At 42.8% G+C, this 21,251-nt stretch overlaps 1 protein-coding gene across 1 annotated transcript; it reads right to left on the reverse strand.

The window, feature by feature from the left end:
* Window positions 1-47: 47 nt before the first annotated feature.
* On the reverse strand, window positions 48-20,940 carry LOC133590219 (tripartite motif-containing protein 16-like). Its single transcript, XM_072912892.1, has 8 exons — window positions 20,484-20,940; window positions 17,616-17,771; window positions 12,181-12,267; window positions 4,120-4,353; window positions 3,889-4,048; window positions 3,777-3,827; window positions 1,158-1,220; window positions 48-1,099 (listed from the first exon to the last, which is right to left on the reverse strand). Exons 1-8 carry the CDS (start codon window positions 20,919-20,921, stop codon window positions 573-575), a joined length of 1,716 nt encoding a protein of 571 aa, XP_072768993.1. The 5' UTR covers window positions 20,922-20,940; the 3' UTR covers window positions 48-572.
* Between the last annotated feature and the right edge of the window lie 311 nt (window positions 20,941-21,251).

The raw sequence follows: 21,251 nt of genomic DNA on the forward strand, positions 1-21,251 counted from the left end.
AATATTGAGGAGAGACATGGCCACTGCACTCTCTGTACAGTCCTGCACCACGCTCTGACCAAGAAGGTTTTCGTCACCTCATTTATTCAGATGTTCAATGTTCACGCACCAACACATGTCACAGCAGGAATGGGGAGTATGTAAAACAGTCATTGTTTTCGGTCGCTTTGAAGACCAAGAAGAGGATTTCTCGGGCTTGGGCTCTTCCTGGATCCAGCTGGGGCAGGTGTTGGAGGACAATGGATAACCCCTCCCGTCTCCTGACCACGGCAACTTCAAGAGGGCAGCGGGTCGTAAATAGCGTTGACCTCGGTTACCAAATAGTTGGAAGAGAGTTTGTGAAATACTTCAGAGAGAGTTCATTTAACACTTCAAAGAGTTCCTCTGGAAGTTGAGCAGATCCTGCCATCTGTCTGTGTTGAAATCACAGTGGCGTTTCACGAGCATTCTTCCTCTTGTTAGGCCTCGAAAGACAGCATTCATAATACAACGTTTCTTTTGTGATAACTTACAAACAATTATTCCAACAATTAGGTTAACTAATTGAATGTCCCTCACATTGCCGTAAGTCTCTACAGGGAGCAGAGCTTCAAAGAAGATCCTAAACCCACCCAAAATCCAGGATAGACGGGCTGGTTGAAGGTGGTCTGGACGCTGTGAAGATGCACCATGCTGTCACTCACGCTGTAGAAGGATAAGACCCCGCCTCTAAAGTTCAGATACACTCCTATCCTGTTGCCGCCGAGGGTGGCCACACCAACGCTGTGCTTGTCGTGTCCAAACGTGCACCCGCCGTGTGTGCAGTCCAGGCTCCAGGATTTAGAATTGTGGCCCAGTTTGCTGTCGCTGCCACTGCCGCTTCTGCCCATGCTCCTGTAGCACACGCCCACTGAGGTCCCGCCCTTACCAGCCCACTCCACCTCCCAGTAGCAGCGGCCCGCCATGCCTGCCCGACACAGAACCTGAGCCCAGCTGGTGAAGCGCTCAGGGTTCGGAGGGTACGGCTGGGGCTCGGAGCGTGTGGTCGCCATTCTGTGGTCTTCAGACAAACTGAGGTATGGGTTGGCCGTGTTTGGGTCCAGCTCTAAGTCCTGCGCGTCTGAACACAGTCAGCACATGAGCAACCACACACTTTCACAACAAAACCTCTTACTCACAATGCAGAAATTCTTCTCTGCTCTTTGGTTCCGAGTCATGCGGGATGTGAGCATCGATGGTTACTATGACGACAGGAAGAAGAGTTCGTGAGTAAAACCAACTAAAGAAAACTTATGACAAAGTTGTTTCTTAACCGTTGTTGGGCCGCGAGAGCCAAACAATCAAATATTCCAACAGTGTAACTTTACAAACTGGGTAATCTATAAAAAAAATATTTAAAAACATCTGCCTTTTTTTAAATGTTTATTTTAATGTTGGTACTTCTGAGGTGAAAAAAGAACCACCAAAATGTTTCTTAGCTGTGGTCTGTTTAGTGACGGTAATAAAAGAAATTTGGAGCTAAAGTCATAGAAGTTTCTTAAGTGCAAAAATTAAGACTAAAGTGTTTATTGACAGTTAACATTAATTTAATGTATATTTGTTAGCACTACATAATTGTACATTTATTTTTAGTCCCTTTTGCAGTTTGATTAGTACACTGCAAAAAGTGAAATGTAAGTAAGATGAAATATGTCAAATAAGGGTGATATTTGCTTATTTTCTGTCTGATAAGATCATTCTTCTCACTAAGCAGATTTTGTTCGTGTTTTACTTGTTTTAGTGTTTTGCTCCTAAATGATCTCAGTGAGATATTACAGATTTGATGACCTATATTGAGTAAAACATGCTTGAAACTAGAATATCAAGTGAAGTGAATTACATTTATATAGCGCTTTTTCTCAAGTGACTCAAAGCGCTTTACATTGTGAAACCCAATATCTAAGTTACATTTCATCAAGTGTTGCAAAGCTGTGTCATCAACACTCACAAGTATAAAACTACTTTTTTAAAGTCATCATTTCTTATTTCAAGCATATCAAAAAAATCATGACTTTGACACAATTGTGTCTCATAATTAAAACAGATGACAGCCAAATGGACTTTGCTGTTTTATTTTCAATGAAACAATAGAAAATAGGTACTCATATAGTAGTACAGTTGTTATTAGTGAGAATATACTTCTTTTAAGGTATTTTTGGGTTCATTGAGGTTAGCTAATTAGGGCCCGCATGGCCCATTGTATAAGGACTCCAATGGGACATAAGGACCTATTGAATTTGTAAGGTTTTATTATTATTATTCCGCAACTTTGCGCTGTAATTTGACCCCCTTAACATACTTCAAAACTCACCAAATTTTACACACACATCAGTAATATACGGCAAAACTTTTTATCAAAAAACCTCAAAACTCAAAATTGCGCTCTAGCGCCCCCTAGGAAGAAAAAAAACTAGACTGCCTGTAACTCCCACTAGGAAGGTCGGAGAGACATGAAACAAAAACCTCTATGTAGGTCTGACTCAGATCTAGATTTCATAATAGTACATTCTCGGGCTAAAATCAACAGGAAGTTGGCAATTCCCCCTTCAAGACAAAAAAGTACTAAAAACAGTCACTTTTGCCTCTTTGAGCTGTAATTTGACCCCCTTAACATGCTTCAAAACTCCCCAAACTGAACGCACACATCAGGACTGGCAAACATTGAGATCTAATAAAAAAACCTAACCCCAAATGTCAAAATTGTGCTCTAGCGCAATTTTTTTATGAAACACACAAAAAACTGCTCCTCGGATGAAAAAACTGACAGAACTGTCTGTAACTCCCACTGGGAAGGTCGGAGAAACATGAAACAAAATCCTCTCCGTAGGTCTCACTTACACCTACATTTCATAAATTGACAACCCCCAGCAAAAATCTACAGGAAGTTTGCTATTCCCCCTTCAACACAACATTTTTGTAAAAACCGGTCACCTTTCTTCAAACATTATCTCCTCTGAGCGCGTTTGTTGTTTCAGCTTCAAACTAACACAGGAGAGAGATTGAACCCTTCCAAATAAAAGTTATCGAAGGAATTTTTCTAACTGCTCCGGTTTTGATTTTATGAGCCTTCAAAGACCCGCTGCGCTGATGCTGCTGCGCTGCTGTTTTTTTAAGATGGCTGCTTAAAAGCAGGAAGCACCAACGTGCCCACACAATGCAGACAAGGTAGGTACACTAGACAAAAGTCTTGGGACACTTAGGACGACAACTGGACAAAAGTATTGGGACACTTAGGACGACAACTGGACAAAAGTATTGGGACACTTGGGACTAAAACTTGACAAAAGTTTTGGGACACTTGACTACAACTTGACATAAATATTGGGACACTTCGGATTACCACTGGACAAAAGTATTGGCACACTTAGGACTAAAACTTGACAAAAGTATTGGGCCACTTGGGACTAAAACTTGACAAAAGTATTGGGACACATAGAACTACCACTGGACAAAAGTATTGGGACACTTAGGACTAAAACTGGACAAATGTTTTGGGACACTTAGGACTAAAACTGGACAAAAGTATTGGGACACTTAGGATTAAAACTTGACAAAAGTATTGGGACACTTAGGACTAGCACCTGCCAAATATGCGGGCCCGACCAATGCTGCTTGCAGCTTTAATTATTCTTGTTTTTGAACACTGACTTTTTGCAGTGTACTTCATTTTCTAATTAAGCCTTGATGATATTTGACTAACAGTTCCATATCAAGGTTACAGTGTGAGTAACTACTAAAGTCAACTTAGTTGCTTATACCTCTCATCTTCTCTGAGGGATTTGGATTGCTGGTTTCCTTCAGTGAAGACACTGGAAATGAAGACATATTATTATTATTATTTTAGAATAAGTGCAGTGGCATCTTGCTTGCCTTTGTCAGAGATTCTGTTGAACTCTCGCTGCAGACTTTCGTCCAGACTGTCCCTCAGCTCGGCCAAACCTCCTCTGATGCTTTTGTACATCAAGTATGGGAATGTGTCCGTGTTGGGAATCTGCACCTTCTTGGTGGGGAAGTGAAGAACTCTGCACTTCTGCAATGATGAGCAGAGCCAATTGGAAGAAAACAAACCCGGAAGTGACTCATTGAAGTCCCGCCGCTCACCTGAAGGAAGTGGAGGTGGTCGTCCAGGCGAGAGAGCTTCTCAAGCTCCGCCTCTCCTCTCCTCACCTCCATCATCTCCCTCTCCACCTTCTCCAGGAGATGCTCTGTTTGAGCGAGGGCTGCTTGCTCACGGCCTCGGATCATCTCCTTCACGTCACCCCTCTGCTTCTCCATGGCGCGGATGAGCTTGGAGAATATTCTCTCACTTTCCTCCACCGCCGCCTCAGTGGCGTGCTGCAGGACATCATCTTGTTATATTCACTGTGACTGGATATCTTAACCCTTGTCCTTCAAGTAATAAAATGCACCTGTGAAGTACCTTTCTTTGGAAATGAACTTGCTACTGATGACTTAGTTTGAGCAGCAAAAGGCTGAGTGCAATACTGGAGTTAGACCATAGAAGAGATAGGAACTTAGCCGCTGATTAATATTATTGTTATATTGTGATGATGACACATAAATCTGACTCAACACAAGCTTCCTTGCTAATGTCCCTCCACAGAGTAAAGCTACTTCTCAGTCCCTAATCTTTGCCTCCAATGGTGACAAAGTAAGTTTGTTACATCAAACAAGGGAGGATACATGATGCCATGCTAACCTCTAAAGCAGTGGTTCTTAACCTGGGTTCCATGGAACCCTAGGGGTTCGGTGAGTCGGGCTCAGGGGTTCGGCGGAGGTCGAGACACACCCGACTCCATCCATCTTCTTCCGCTTATCCGAGGTCGGGTCGCGGGGGCAGCAGCCTAAGCAGGGAAGCCCAGACTTCCCTCTCCCCAGCCACTTCGTCCAGCTCCTCCCAGGGGATCCCGAGGCGTTCCCAGGCCAGCCGGGAGACATAGTCTTCCCAACGTGTCCTGGGTCTTCCCCGTGGCCTCCTACCGGTCGGACGTGCCCTAAACACCTCCCTAGGGAGGCGATCGGGTGGCATCCTGACCAGATGCCCGAACCACCTCATCTGGCTCCTCTCCATGTGGAGGAGCAGCGGCTTTACTTTGAGCTCCCCCCGAATGACAGAGCTTCTCACCCTATCTCTAAGGGAGAGCCCCGCCACCCGGCGGAGGAAACTCATTTCGGCCGCTTGTACCCGTGATCTTGTCCTTTCAGTCATAACCCAAAGCTCATGACCATAGGTGAGGATGGGAACGTAGATCGACCGGTAAATTGAGAGCTTTGCCTTCCGGCTCAGCTCCTTCTTCACCACAACGGATCGATACAGCGTCCGCATTACTGAAGACGCCGCACCGATCCGCCTGTCGATCTCACGATCCACTCTTCCCTCACTCGTGAACAAGACTCCGAGGTACTTGAACTCCTCCACTTGGGGCAAGATCTCCTCCCCAACCCGGAGATGGCACTCCACCCTTTTCCGGGCGAGAACCATGGACTCGGACTTGGAGGTGCTGATTCTCATCCAAGTCGCTTCACACTCGGCTGCGAACCGATCCAGCGAGAGCTGAAGATCCTGGCCAGATGAAGCCATCAGGACCACATCATCTGCAAAAAGCAGAGACCTAATCCTGCAGCCACCAAACCAGATCCCCTCAACGCCTTGACTGCGCCTAGAAATTCTGTCCATAAAAGTTATGAACAGAATGGGTGACAAAGGGCAGCCTTGGCGGAGTCCAACCCTCACTGGAAACGTGTCCGACTTACTGCCGGCCATGCGGACCAAGCTCTGACACTGATCATACATGGAGCGGACTGCCACAATCAGACAGTCCGTTACCCCATACTCTCTGAGCACTCCCCACAGGACTTCCCGAGGGACACGGTCGAATGCCTTCTCCAAGTCCACAAAACACATGTAGACTGGTTGGGCAAACTCCCATGCACCCTCAAGGACCCTGCCGAGAGTATAGAGCTGGTCCACAGTTCCACGACCAGGACGAAAACCACACTGTTCCTCCTGAATCCGAGGTTCGACTATCCGGCGTAGCCTCCTCTCCAGTACACCCGACTCATCGTGTAAATAAAAACTTCTCCCTATCGGCGTATTACGGATACGACAACAGCAGAAGTCAGACTGATTTGCAGGTGTGTAATTTGTTGTGAGTTTATGCACTGTGTTGCTTTTGTTCTTTGAACAAGGTGATGTTCATGCACGCTACATTTTGTGCACCAGTAATAAAACATGGTGGGAACATATTCACCATTAATTAGTTGCTTATTAACATGCAAATTAGTAACATATTGGCTCTTAACTAGCCATTATTAAGTACTTATTAATGCCTTATTCGGCATGGCCTTATTATAACCCTAACCCTCAAACCCTGGCCCTAACCCTTGGAGACGTAGTTTATATTACGCCGTAGTTGATTGGTCGATATGTTCCTTGTGACCAATCAGGACATCTGTTATGAATGATGACGTTAATAACGTCATCATTCATAATGGTTATTCCCGCCATTTTCCATATGTAAACGATGTCGGTTCTCGAGAGAAAGGACGCTTTACGAGTAAAAGAAATTGATAAACATGTCAAAAATACATTTCGATGGGACTGGATGGAAAGGGAAATCACTGATACTGTTGGGAAGAAGGAAGTTACGACTTTGTTCGGTGATTTTATTCGGAAAATCGATCGTCCCGGAAAGGTTTTGTGCACGTGGTGTCATGATAATATTGACTATGGATCACGAGGTTTCAAGGCTTTGGAAGTACATGCGAAACGCCAAAAACATATGAAACAACTTGAAGCAAGGTATGTTCTATTAATGATGTTTTCATGTCTTTAAACCATACTTGCAAACCTAGAGACCTCCGATTTCGGGAGGTGGGGGGGGGGGGGGGGGGGGCGTGGCTAAACGGGGAGGAGTATATTTACAGCTAGAATTCACCAAGTCAAGTATTTCATATACCGTATTTTCCGCACCATAAGGCGCCCTGGGTTATAAGCCGCGCCTTCAATGAACGGCATATTTCAAAACTTTGTCCACCTATAAGCCGCCCCGTGTTATAAGCCGCATCTAACTGCGCTAAAGGAATGTCAAAAAAACAGTCAGATAGGTCAGTCAAACTTTAATAATATATTAAAAACCAGCGTGATGTGGGCGCGCATGGAGTCGTATATCAACATGGACGGAGCTGCGTGAAAAAAGCCACCCGGCTTCTTCGCGTAAACTTCCCTTAACCACTCGCTCATCTTTTCTTCATTCATCCATCCCTTCGAGTTAGCTTTTATGATGACGCCGGCTGGAAAGGTCTCTTTTGGCAAGGTCTTCCTTTTGAATATCACCATGGGTGGAAGTTTCTGGCCATTAGCATGGCAAGCTAGAACCACAGTGAAGGATGACTTCTCATTCCCTGTGGTGCGAATATTCACCGTACGTGCTCCCGTTGTATCCACAGTGCGGTTCACAGGAATATCAAAAGTCAGTGGAACCTCGTCCATGTTGATAATGTTCTCTGGCCGGATCTTTTTTTCAGCTATCTTGTTTTTACAATATGCACGGAAAGTAGCCAGCTTTTCTTGAAAGTCTTTAGGCAGTTGCTGTGAAATAGTAGTCCGTGTGCGGATGGAGAGATTGCGTCTTTTCATGAACCGGAAACCTGTCGCTTAGTAGGAGCCATTTTGTGGTCTTTACAGATGTAAACACACAAAGGAAATGAAACGTAATATCCGCGCGATTCTTCTTCTTCTACGCGGGCGGGTGGTTGCTTACAGTAGAAGAAGAAGCGCTTCCTGTTCTATGGGGGCGGGTGCTTACCTTGGCGGTTGCTTGCGTAGAAGAAGAAGCACTTCCTCTTCTACGGGGAAAAAAGATGGCGGCTGTTTACCGTAGTTGCGAGACCGAAACTTTATGAAAATGAATCTTAATATTAATCCATATATAAAGCGCACCGGGTTAAAAGCCGCACTGTCAGCTTTTGAGTAAATTTGTGGTTTTTAGGTGCGGCTAAAAGTGCGGAAAATACGGTATATATATATATATATATATATATATATATATATATATATATAAGAAATACTTGATGTTCAGTGAATTCTAGAAATATATATATATATATATATATATATATATTTTTTTTTTTTTTTTTTAATTAAATATATATATATATATATATATAAAATAAATACTTGAATTTCAGTGTTCATTTATTTACACATATACACACACATACCACTCATCTACTCATTGTTGAGTTAAGGGTTGAATTGTCCATCCTTGTTCTATTCTCTGTCACTATTTTTCGAACCATGCTGAACACCCTCTCTGATGATGCATTGCTGTGTGGCGCGCACAAAAGTGCTTTCATCAAATGCACTAGATGGCAGTATTGTCCTGTTTAAGAGTGTCACAACATTGCTGTTTACGGCAGACGAACTGCTTTACGATATACAAAAAAGTGACTGCTGTTGTTGTGTGTTGTTGCCACGCTGGGAGGACGTTAATGAAACTGCCTAACAATAAACCCACATAAGAAACCAAGAACTCGCCCTCCATCATTCTACAGTTATAACTTGATTGGGCAGGTATGCTGTTATATTGTGGGAGGACCTGAGTCCGCCTGAATTTCGGGAGATTTTCGGGAGAAAATGTGTCCCGGGAGGTTTTCGGGAGAGGCGCTGAATTTCGGGAGTCTCCCGGAAAATCCGGGAGGGTTGGCAAGTATGCTTTAAACACTAAAATATTTTCTTCAAATGGTGCTGTCTTTGTTAATTTTAGCATGTTAAATTGGTGAAAAAATGTTTTCAGTCTTTTTCATTGTGGTCAAATCACATGCCTGAAATAACTCTAAATTAAGTCTTTGTTACTTAGAATATGTTCCCCATACTAAAGTGTTACCTAAAACATATAACTTTGTCTTGAATTTGAAAAAAAAACATATTTTTCACTAAAGAAGGGTTGGGTGAAAGCGCATATGAAAGTGGTGGGGTTCGCTACCTCCAACAAGGTTAAGAACCACTGATCTAAAGATAGAGCTCTTGAATGTGGGCAAATCGATAAAGTCTAGTATGTTACAGTTAAAGTAGCAATGATTGTCACACACACACCAGGTGTGGTGAAATATGTTCTCTGCATTTAACCCATCCCCTTGATCACCCCCTGGGAGGTGAGGGGAGCATTGAGCAGCAGTGGCCGCGCCCGGGAATCATTTTTGGTGATTTAACCCCCAATTCCAAGCCTTGATGCATGAGTGCCAAGCAGGGAGGTAATGGCTCCCATTTTTATAGTCTTTGGTATTTGGTACTCACAACCTTCTGATCTCAGGGCGGACACTCTAACCACTAGGCCACTGAGCAGGTGGCCTAGTGGTTAGCTAGCTCACCTTTGTGCATTCACGCACAGCATAAAATATTTGGTGGACAATATGAGACAAAGAAGGAGTGGCATGAAACACGTCTTTCTGTGGCAGCATCAGAGAAAGTTGTGCATGTAAACAAACTACAGGGAGTTCAAGGATCGCTGAAATTAGTTAATGTTAGTACAATTGTAGTTGGAACAATATTTTTAATCAAATCTTGTTTATATAAGTCCCTGGACACAGGAGGACTTTAAGGGTGAAAAACGAATGATTTAAATTGTAACAGAATTAATTTCAATATTTATTGTTGTTAGTGTGTGAATGTCAATCTCCAGCCTGTCTGATTAGAATTGTGATAAAAATTGTTGAGATGTTTTGTAATGTAAGTCTGTGATATTTGGCCCTCAAGAACAAGCAACAAGCAGTCAAACCCGAGCAGTTCTACTGATGCTTTATTAGCTCAAATGTAATGAGTCATACTGTCGTTGTGGCTTGTGCAGCCCTTTGAGACACTCAGGATTTATGGCTATATAAATAAACATTGATTGATTGATTGATGGGGCAGCACGGTGGGTGAGGGGTTAGTGCGTCTGCCTCACAATACGAAGGTCCTGAGTAGTCGTGAGTTCAATCCCGGGCTCGGGATCTTTCTGTGTGGAGTTTGCATGTTCTCCCCGTGACTGCGTGGGTTCTACCCAAGCTTCCTCCCACCTCCAAAGACATGCACCTGGGGATAGGTTGATTGGCAACACTAAATGGTCCCTAGTGTGTGAATGTGAGTGTGAATGTTGTCTGTCTATCTGTGTTGGCCCTGTGATGAGGTGGCGACTTGTCCAGGGTGTACTCCGCCTTCCGCCCGATTGTAGCTGAGATAGGCTCCAGCGCCCCCCTCGACCCCGAAGGGAATAAGCGGTAGAAAATGGATGGATGGATGATTGATTGATTGATTGACTGTTGGGTTTGGTGCAGCAGTTTGTTTTTTTCAATTAAAGGCTTTACTTATCTGTGTTGGCCCTGTGATGAGGTGGCGACTTGTCCAGGGTGTACCCCGCCTTCTGCCCGAATGCAGCTGAGATAGGCTCCAGCCCCCCCCCCCCCCGTGACCCCGAAAGGGACAAGTGGTAGAAAATGGATGGATGGATGGACTTGTCCACTAGTGGGCACTAGTTCAGGGGCGGCGCATCAAGGAAAGGTAATATACATATACCAATACAATTTACATTTTTATCCTGAAACCAAAGTACCACTGGATTGGCAGACCGGGGTGGTGGTTCCTCTCTTTAAGAAGGGGAACCGGAGGGTGTGTTCTAACTATCGTGGGATCACACTCCTCAGCCTTCCCGGTAAGGTCTATTCAGGTGTACTGGAGAGGAGGCTACGCCGGATAGTCGAACCTCGGATTCAGGAGGAACAGTGTGGTTTTCGTCCTGGTCGTGGAACTGTGGACCAGCTCTATACTCTCGGCAGGGTCCTTGAGGGTGCATGGGAGTTTGCCCAACCAGTCTACATGTGTTTTCATGTGTTCCCGTGTCCCTCGGGAAGTCCTGTGGGGAGTGCTCAGAGAGTACGGGGTATCAGACCGTCTGATTGTGGCAGTCCGCTCCCTGTATGATCAGTGTCAGAGCTTGGTCCGCATTGCCGGCAGTAAGTCGGACACGTTTCCAGTGAGGGTTGGACTCCGCCAAGGCTGCCCTTTGTCACCCATTCTGTTCATAACTTTTATGGACAGAATTTCTAGGCGCAGTCAAGGCGTTGAGGGGATCTGGTTTGGTGGCTGCAGGATTAGGTCTCTGCTTTTTGCAGATGATGTGGTCCTGATGGCTTCATCTGGCCAGGATCTTCAGCTCTCACTGGATCGGTTCGCAGCTGAGTGTGAAGCGACTGGGATGAGAATCAGCACCTCCAAGTCCGAGTCCATGGTTCTCTCCCGGAAAAGGGTGGAGTGCCATCTCCGGGTTGGGGAGGAGATCTTGCCCCAAGTGGAGGAGTTCAAGTACCTCGGAGTCTTGTTCACGAGTGGGGGAAGAGTGGATCGTGAGATCGACAGGCGGATCGGTGCGGCGTCTTCAGCAATGCGGACGCTGTATCGATCCGTTGTGGTGAAGAAGGAGCTGAGCCGGAAGGCAAAGCTCTAAATTTACCGGTCGATCTATGTTCCCATCCTCACCTATGGTCATGAGCTTTGGGTTATGACCGAAAGGACAAGATCACGGGTACAAGCGGCCGAAATGAGTTTCCTCCGCCGGGTGGCGGGGCTCTCCCTTAGAGATAGGGTGAGAAGTTCTGCCATCCGGGAGGAGCTCAAAGTAAAGCCGCTGCTCCTCCACATGGAGAGGAGCCAGATGAGGTGGTTCGGGCATCTGGTCAGGATGCCACCCGAACGCCTCCCTAGGGAGGTGTTTAGGGCACGTTTGACCGGTAGGAGGCCGCGGAGAAGACCCAGGACACGTTGGGAAGACTATGTCTCCCGGCTGGCCTGGGAACGCCTCGGGGTCCCACAGGAAGAGCTGGACCAAGTGGCTGGGGAGAGGGAAGTCTGGGCTTCCCTGCTTAGGCTGCTGCCCCCGCGACCCGACCTCGGATAAGCGGAAGAAGATGGATGGATGGATGGATATCCTGAAATGCTAATTTTAGCTACAATTGTAAAAATGATCTTAAATATTATTTGAATTATTATTACAGGAATGAGGGTAAAAGAATAACATCTATTTTAAAGAACCTATTTTTACAGCGGAAAAAACTGAACTAAAAGTTGGTTGCTTTGATTATTTCATGTAAGAAGAAAGAGTTTGAAGTAAGTTAGCATGTACTCACTTTGATGTACCTGACAGCATATCGCAGCTCCTTCTCAGACTCTTTTAGGTTCTGCTCACACTTCAAAGATGCTTCTTGTAATTTTCTCTAGAAAAGAGCACAAGAAGAGTTGAGTCAGGAACATTTTCAATGTATCACTTAATGCTCAGTGTGGTCCTCGCAGCCCCTAGGGCAGGGACCTCAAACTTCTTTTCATTGAGGGCCACATCCCAGTTACAGAGGGCCGCTTGTAACAACTAATATGATTTGTTTTCCCCCATGCATTTGAATAATAAATATTGTTTTCATATACTGGATGGATGGATGTATAAAACATATCTGGACAGGCTGACCTCCTCCAACCTCCGAGGACAAAGCTACGAACAATGGGAGACCGGGCTTTCTGCTCCGCCGCTCCCAGTCTGTGGAACGCTCTCCCTGACCACTTGAAGGCACCACAGACTGTGGATGCTTTTAAAAAAGGCTTTAAAAAGCCTTTTTTTTTTTTAGATATATGCATACTAGTTTTAGCTATTTGGCTGTTCTAGTTTTTATTTGTATTTATTTTGTATTATCTTTTTATTTTTTGTTTTAATACACTGTAGCACTTTGAGGTTGTTTACTCGATGTAAAGTGCTTTTTACAAATAAAATCTATTATTATTAAGGCTGAAACGACGCGTCGACGTAGTCGACGTCATCGGTTACGTAAATACGTCGACGCCGTTTTTGTGCGTCGGCGCGTCGCATATTTACGTCACTCTACTTTACTGTCATGGCGGAGCGCAAAGCAGACGATGCGAGCGAGGGGAAAAAAGCACGCCAAAAGTCGTCAAAAGTGTGGGAGTATTTCAATAAACGGCCTAATAATGTTGTTGTATGCACACTGTGTCGAGCGGAAATGGCCTATCATAGCAGCACAACGGCTATGAACGAACATTTGAAAAGAAAACACCCGACATCGTTCTTGCCATCACCATCAACAAGTCAATCGTCCGCGTGCGTATACGTTGTCATTATTACACAAAAACATGAATGTGTCATTTGTATCTGCGTTGTAAATTCATAAACTAAAGCACCGTTTCGCTCTGAGAGGCGCGTTTGGCGTGCCTGTTCAGTGTTTACAAAGACGCGCTCCTCTTTAACGCTGTGGAGAGGCGGCGGCGGCGAGCGAGCGGCGAGGCGGGGCGCGCCGGGAGCGACGCCGCAATCGTGCCCAGGTGCGCGATCCGCGCAGTTCTAAGAGAAAAGACTTTGTGTAAAATTAAAAGATTGTAAACCTGGCAAAGCCGTCTGGCGTTCAGTCTGTCGGTCCTGACAGAACCCCACGGCACAAGACGTGTCACAAACGCTAACGTTAATTAGTTGTGCAAATACCTTTTACAACATTAACAGTTACATATACTATGTACAAACCAACAATTAACTTTCACTTTAATCATACTATCATTGTTGTGTTATTAAGCAAAATAAGCAATACTTTTACTTTTGTTGAAATGTTTACACTGTTACAGAATATTTCCATTTTGCACTTTTTTGTATTGGATGTTTAGCTTTATTTTTGCACATTTTAGCAAATAAGCAATACTTTTACTTTTATTGAAATGTTTACACTTGTTACAGAATATTTCCATTTTGCACTTTTTTGTATTGGATGTTTATCTTTATTTTTGCACATTTTAAAGCAAAATAAGCAATACTTTTACTTTTGAAATGCTTATACTATTCTAGAATATTAAGATTTGCACTGGATGTTTACTTTTATATTTGCACATTAAAAAGCAAATAAGCTACTTTTAATTTTGTTAAATGTTAAAAGTTTTAAATGTTTACATTGTTACAGAATATTTTGTCATGTTGTTGTCAATGTTGACTGAGTGGCCATACTTTTTTTTTTGTAAATAAAAGCCATGCCTTTTGAAAAAACTGGCCTACATTTATTTTTTCCTCTTCATTTTAAATTAAAAAAAAATCGGTAAAAGGAAAAATAATCTATAGATTAATCGAAAAAATAATCTATAGATTAACCGATTAATCGAAAAAATAATCTACAGATTAATCGATAGAAAAATAATCGTTAGCTGCAGCCCTAATTATTATTATCTGTATCTTTTACAGTAAAAAAAAACAGTCACCAGAATTGTACTGTAAAATAGTGTTTTTTTAACAACATAAAGTAATAGAGTAAGAGGAAAAGAGTACAGCTGTTTTTTTGTTTTTGTTACTGTAAATTATACAGTGTTATTTTTTTCACAACATATTAGTGTAAATAGCATACCTGCCAACTTTTGAAATCAGAAAAACCTAGTAGCCAGGGTCCAGGGGCCGCAGGCCCCGGTAGGTCCAGGACAAAGTCCTGGTGGGGGGTTCAGGCTTCGCCCCCCGACGCAAAATGATTATTAGCATTCAGACAGGTTAAAATGTTGCTAAAACCATCACTTTTCTATCAGTCACAGTGACTTTTCAAAACAAAAATATTACAGCAAAAATCATATGGGTTGATTGACATGTTTATTCTGTAAGCTAACTTCAATAGTTTGAAATTATTTTGACAGTTAATGCCAGTTATCCTGTCAACCTTTCACAAGACTTCAATTTGTTCATTGAAAGTATAAACACTTTTTACAGTAAACAAATGGTAAAACAGTACTAAACAATTCCATTAAAAAAATTAATTGGTGTCATTATTAACTTTCTGTCCAAGCTTGTATAATCTACTGCCTTGTTCAATTGTAAAAAATATTCTGTGCCTAAAATTCACATTTCTATCACAATTATCATACTGTAAACATGGTAAGCTAACTTCGTTGAAATTAATAGTCCTGTCAATAGCATGGAATTACAATTCAAATGTAGTTTTTTTGTAAGCCTTTCAAAAGAATTCAAAATATGAAAAATTCATGAAAATGAATTGAAGCCATCAGACACTTGAAAAGTGGCACATCACATCTCTAATGTAATCATTTGAACTTTTCAACAGAAATAGCACTGCAAAAATATTAAGGACATACTTCTGTATTTTGGTAGTTATGCTGTCAACATTTAACAAGATTTCTTCAACTTGGACTTGAAAGCATAAATAGTATAAACACTTTTAACAGTATAACAGTACTAAACAATTCCAATAGATAACATTGGTGTCATTACCTTTTTGTGGCTAAAATCCAAATTTAGCAACGGCATTAGACTTGTGTTTTTTTGTCCCAACGTGGTCTTTTACATGGCTAATTCCTCCGTGTCCGATCGAAAAATCTTGTCTGCACAAGGTGCAATTCGCGTAGTTTTCACCCTTTTTGGAACGGATAATTATTCCCGGATAGGCTTTTGAATATTCTTCACGGAATGACTGCAGTTTTCTTTTCGGTTTAAGACTCGTTTGCGATGTTTCTCCGGCTGATTCCATGATCGTTCGCTCGTTTGGAAACAATGGCAACTGGTGCCTCGCGCATGGCAGCGGTGCTATAAATAGCCTCGCGCATGGCATTCGGAATGGCTCGATAGGAAGTTACGGGAAGCAGTGTCGATTGTCATTGTTGTTACGCGATTTCGTGAATAAAACTTTAAAAAAAAAAAAAAAAAATTTAATTAATGAAAAACTGTATTTTTTATCACTGCAACCGTAACCCGGAATAGGTTGATGAAAACCGTACTAATTACGGGAAAACCGGAGTAGTTGGCAGGTATGGTGTTCTACTGTAATTACAGTTGTCACAGCATGCTGCAAGTGTCATTGCTTATTAGCCTCACCCGGTTACTACAGCTGCGATCATTAGCTGTGTTGTTAGCATTGCTCCCCTAAGGCTCACCAATGTCACGTGGCGCTGACGTCCAAGATGGAGTGCCTCACTTAATAGCTGTTAGCTTTGAGTGGCACGCCATCCAGTCCTAATTCGTCCCGCGTCACGTCTTTTGACATCGCTCACGCCGAAGACTCACTAATGTGGAGATTAAGTCGTGAGATTGTGTAGAAAGTGGTTCATTTTTATTCCTCAGAGCGTAGGGTGAGACTGTAACTGAGTGTGCAGCTCCATGCCTTCTCCTCATCAGCAAAATTTAACTCTGTCTCTGCATGATTCCTTGCTTAATAGATAGTTTGGTGCTTAAACCTGACACTGCTTTTTTTAATATCCACGCAATGCCTTCCTGCTTTATTTTAACTTTGGGGGGGACTTATACAGATCCCAAATACACAACAGCAGGTACCAATAGGTAAGATAAGTTGGTTTTGCATGCTTTAAACCGGAAACACAAGTCCTGCTTGGTGAATATTTTCATCAATCGCCACAACGTAACAGAAAATAGGACAAATCCTGCACTATGATACGTATAACACATAAATGAAACTTAATACTTACTTTAGGACAAATAAATATATAGAATAGAATATGCTTTAAAAAAATAAGCTGAGCGCGATGTGGTGAAGCTGCAATATGTTGAGGAACGACTACATTGTGTATTGGCATGCAAGTTTGGTTTTGTTACGGTTATGTACACTTTGTTGACATACCTGTTGTGATGGTTATGTACACTTTGTTGACATACCTGTTGTTACGGTTATGTACACTTTGTTGACATACCTGTTGTTACGGTTATGTACACTTTGTTGACATACCTGTTGTTACGGTTATGTACACTTTGTTGACATACCTGTTGTTACGGTTTTGTACACTTTGTTGACATACCTGTTGTTACGGTTATGTACACTTTGTTGACATACCTGTTACAGTTATGTACACTTTGTTGACATACCTGTTACGGTTATGTACACTTTGTTGACATACCTGTTGTTACGGTTATGTACACTTTGATGACATACCTGTTGTTACGGTTATGTACACTTTGTTGACATACCTGTTACGGTTATGTACACTTTGTTGACATACCTGTTGTTACGGTTATGTACACTTTGTTGACATACCTGTTGTTACGGTTATGTACACTTTGTTGACATACCTGTTACGGTTATGTACACTTTGTTGACATACCTGTTGTTACGGTTATGTACACTTTGTTGACATACCTGTTACGGTTATGTACACTTTGTTGACATACCTGTTACGGTTATGTACACTTTGTTGACATACCTGTTGTTACGGTTATGTACACTTTGATGACATACCTGTTGTTACGGTTATGTACACTTTGTTGACATACCTGTTACGGTTATGTACACTTTGTTGACATACCTGTTGTTACGGTTATGTACACTTTGTTGACATACCTGTTGTTACGGTTATGTACACTTTGTTGACATACCTGTTACGGTTATGTACACTTTGTTGACATACCTGTTGTTACGGTTATGTACACTTTGTTGACATACCTGTTACGGTTATGTACACTTTGTTGACATACCTGTTACGGTTATGTACACTTTGTTGACATACCTGTTGTGATGGTTATGTACACTTTGTTGACATACCTGTTGTTACGGTTATGTACACTTTGTTGACATACCTGTTGTGATGCACGCTCGTCCACCAGCTGCACGACCTCGTGACCTTTGTGTTGACTTTTCACACAGCGCGAGCAGGCGCCCTCATGGTCCACTCGGCAGTAGCTCCTCACTACTTTGTGGTGATATGGACATAACTTCTCTTTACAGACACTTGTCTGAGGGACACAACAACACACCAGTGTTAAATGTGCAGGACTTCACATACCACACAAACTAAAGCTATCCTGGTTGTGTTTTTTGTGTGATAGCTAATTAGTACATCATTTATTAATTTACTACTGACACAAGGGGCAACAAACCCCCAAATTAAATCTATGTTTAAACACACATAGATTAGTTACATTACAAGCTTGGCTAAAACCCAGAAGGACACATCATTTGTTTTTTCTTTGAGCTGTAAACGCTCTGAAGTGGGAAAGGGGTTTTGATTGATTGAAACTTTTATTAGTAGATTGCACAGTGAAGTACATATTCCGTACAATTGACCACTAAATGGTAACACCCCAATAAGTTTTTACACTTGTTTAAGTCGGGGTCCACTTAAATTGATTCATGATACAGATATATACTATCAGATATACAGGTAAAAGCCAGTAAATTAGAATATTTTGAAAAACTTGATTTATTTCAGTAATTGCATTCAAAAGGTGTAACTTGTACATTATATTTATTCATTGCACACAGACTGATGCATTCAAATGTTTATTTCATTTAATTTTGATGATTTGAAGTGGCAACAAATGAAAATCCAAAATTCCGTGTGTCACAAAATTAGAATATTACTTAAGGCTAATACAAAAAAGGGATTTTTAGAAATGTTGGCCAACTGAAAAGTATGAAAATGAAAAATATGAGCATGTACAATACTCAATACTTGGTTGGAGCTCCTTTTGCCTCAATTACTGCGTTAATGCGGCGTGCCATGGAGTCGATGAGTTTCTGGCACTGCTCAGGTGTTATGAGAGCCCAGGTTGCTCTGATAGTGGCCTTCAACTCTTCTGCGTTTTTGGCTCTGGCATTCTGCATCTTCCTTTTCACAATACCCCACAGATTTTCTATGGGGCTAAGGTCAGGGGAGTTGGCGGGCCAATTTAGAACAGAAATACCATGGTCCGTAAACCAGGCACGGGTAGATTTTGCGCTGTGTGCAGGCGCCAAGTCCTGTTGGAACTTGAAATCTCCATCTCCATAGAGCAGGTCAGCAGCAGGAAGCATGAAGTGCTCTAAAACTTGCTGGTAGACGGCTGCGTTGACCCTGGATCTCAGGAAACAGAGTGGACCGACACCAGCAGATGACATGGCACCCCAAACCATCACCCAACCATGCAAATTTTGCATTTCCTTTGGAAATCGAGGTCCCAGAGTCTGGAGGAAGACAGGAGAGGCACAGGATCCATGTTGCCTGAAGTCTAGTGTAAAGTTTCCACCATCAGTGATGGTTTGGGGTGCCATGTCATCTGCTGGTGTCGGTCCACTCTGTTTCCTGAGATCCAGGGTCAACGCAGCCGTCTACCAGCAAGTTTTAGAGCACTTCATGCTTCCTGCTGCTGACCTGCTCTATGGAGATGGAGATTTCAAGTTCCAACAGGACTTGGCGCCTGCACACAGCGCAAAATCTACCCGTGCCTGGTTTACGGACCATGGTATTTCTGTTCTAAATTGGCCCGCCAACTCCCCTGACCTTAGCCCCATAGAAAATCTGTGGGGTATTGTGAAAAGGAAGATGCAGAATGCCAGACCCAAAAACGCAGACGAGTTGAAGGCCACTATCAGAGCAACCTGGGCTCTCATAACACCTGAGCAGTGCCAGAAACTCATCGACTCCATGCCACGCCGCATTAACGCAGTAATTGAGGCAAAAGGAGCTCCAACCAAGTATAGAGTATTGTACATGCTCATATTTTTCATTTTCATACTTTTCAGTTGGCCAACATTTCTAAAAATCCCTTTTTTGTATTAGCCTTAAGTAATATTCTAATTTTGTGACACACGGAATTTTGGATTTTCATTTGTTGCCACTTCAAATCATCAAAATTAAATGAAATAAACATTTGAATGCATCAGTCTGTGTGCAATGAATAAATATAATGTACAAGTTACACCTTTTGAATGCAATTACTGAAATAAATCAAGTTTTTCAAAATATTCTAATTTACTGGCTTTTACCTGTATGGATAGCTTGTTGTCAGGGAGCCAGGTGCAAGTACGAAGGAGTTCAGCAAAATAAGCTTAGCTTCTTCCTACTCCTTTTCGGACATGATGTAAAGAGAAATGATATGAAATAGTGTGGTATATTATACTGTAAGTGTGTTCATGTTCCAAATAAACTAAATAGTGTGATATATTATACTGTAAGTGTTCCAAATAAACTAAATAGTGTGATATATTATATTGTAAGTGTTCCAAATAAACTAAATAGTGTGATATATTATATTGTAAGTGTTCCAAATAAACTAAATAGTGTGATATATTATATTGTAAGTGTGTTCATGTTCCAAATAAACTAAAAGGAAGAAAAAAAAGAAAGAAAAGCCGCCAAAATCCAGTCGAAAGACGCGAGTGGATTTCATAGCGAAACATGACAGACAGCAAGGTTGTTGCTGAGTGGGGTCAGATTAATGTTTACTACAAAGCGATTACTAAAGTGTTTACTAACATATTTAAACATTTAAACTCACATAAACGGCGAAGAAATTGTACTCCGTTTGAGTCAAACCCGGAAGAGGAAGAAGGCGGTGCGCATGCGTATTCTTCGACAGCGTGATGGTGTCACCTAGCGGTGAGTGGTGGTAATACACGCGTTCAGAGGTCAACAGAAAAAGTCTATTTTGTCAACAAATCAACAACAACAACAACAACAACAATACCTGTGGTGTCACCACGAGCGGGACCAGGCTGTGGCCCCGCCCCCGGAAGCGCCCCTCGTGAGCCCTCAGGTGAGCCGCGCAGTAGAACTCCGAGCACGTGACGCACGACTTGACGGCTCTGCTTTCCTCGCCTGAAGGACAAAGTCCGCATTTCACGTCCCGAGTGGGAAGTGGCGCGTCTTTGAGTCCGCTTTGCTGCAACTTGTCCAGCAGCTCGCCCAGCACCTGGTTGCGGTTGAGCGGAGGTTTGGGGCTGAACACCTGCCTGCACTGAGGACAGGTGTACTGGCCCTTCTGCCGGCTTCCGCTCCAGTAGTCTTGCACGCAGGTGAGGCAGTAGCTGTGTCCGCACGGCAGCGTCACCGGCTCCCTCAGCAGCTCCAGACACACGGAACATATCAACTCATCCTGCTCCACCGAGATTGTCGCCGCTGCCATTTTTTCTACCTGGGCCAGAACGACGGTGCTGACGGGGCGGGGAGGGGGCGTGGCCTGCAGGTGTAGCATAAGGCTGGACGTAAATCCTTTTCAAGCCATATTCAGTTGAATATGCTACAAAGACAACATATTTGATGTTCAAACTGATAAACATTTTTTTGTTGTTGCAAATAATCATTAACTTTACAATTTGATGCCAGCAACACGTGACAAAGAAGTTGGGAAAGGTGGCAATAAATACTGATAAAGTTGAAGAATGCTCATCAAACACTTACCGTATTTTCCGCACTATTAGCCGCACCTAAAAACCACAAATTTACTCAAAAGCTG

This window comes from Nerophis lumbriciformis, linkage group LG03 (genome assembly GCF_033978685.3).
Source record: "Nerophis lumbriciformis linkage group LG03, RoL_Nlum_v2.1, whole genome shotgun sequence".
In the NCBI taxonomy this organism is placed as follows: domain Eukaryota; kingdom Metazoa; phylum Chordata; class Actinopteri; order Syngnathiformes; family Syngnathidae; genus Nerophis; species Nerophis lumbriciformis.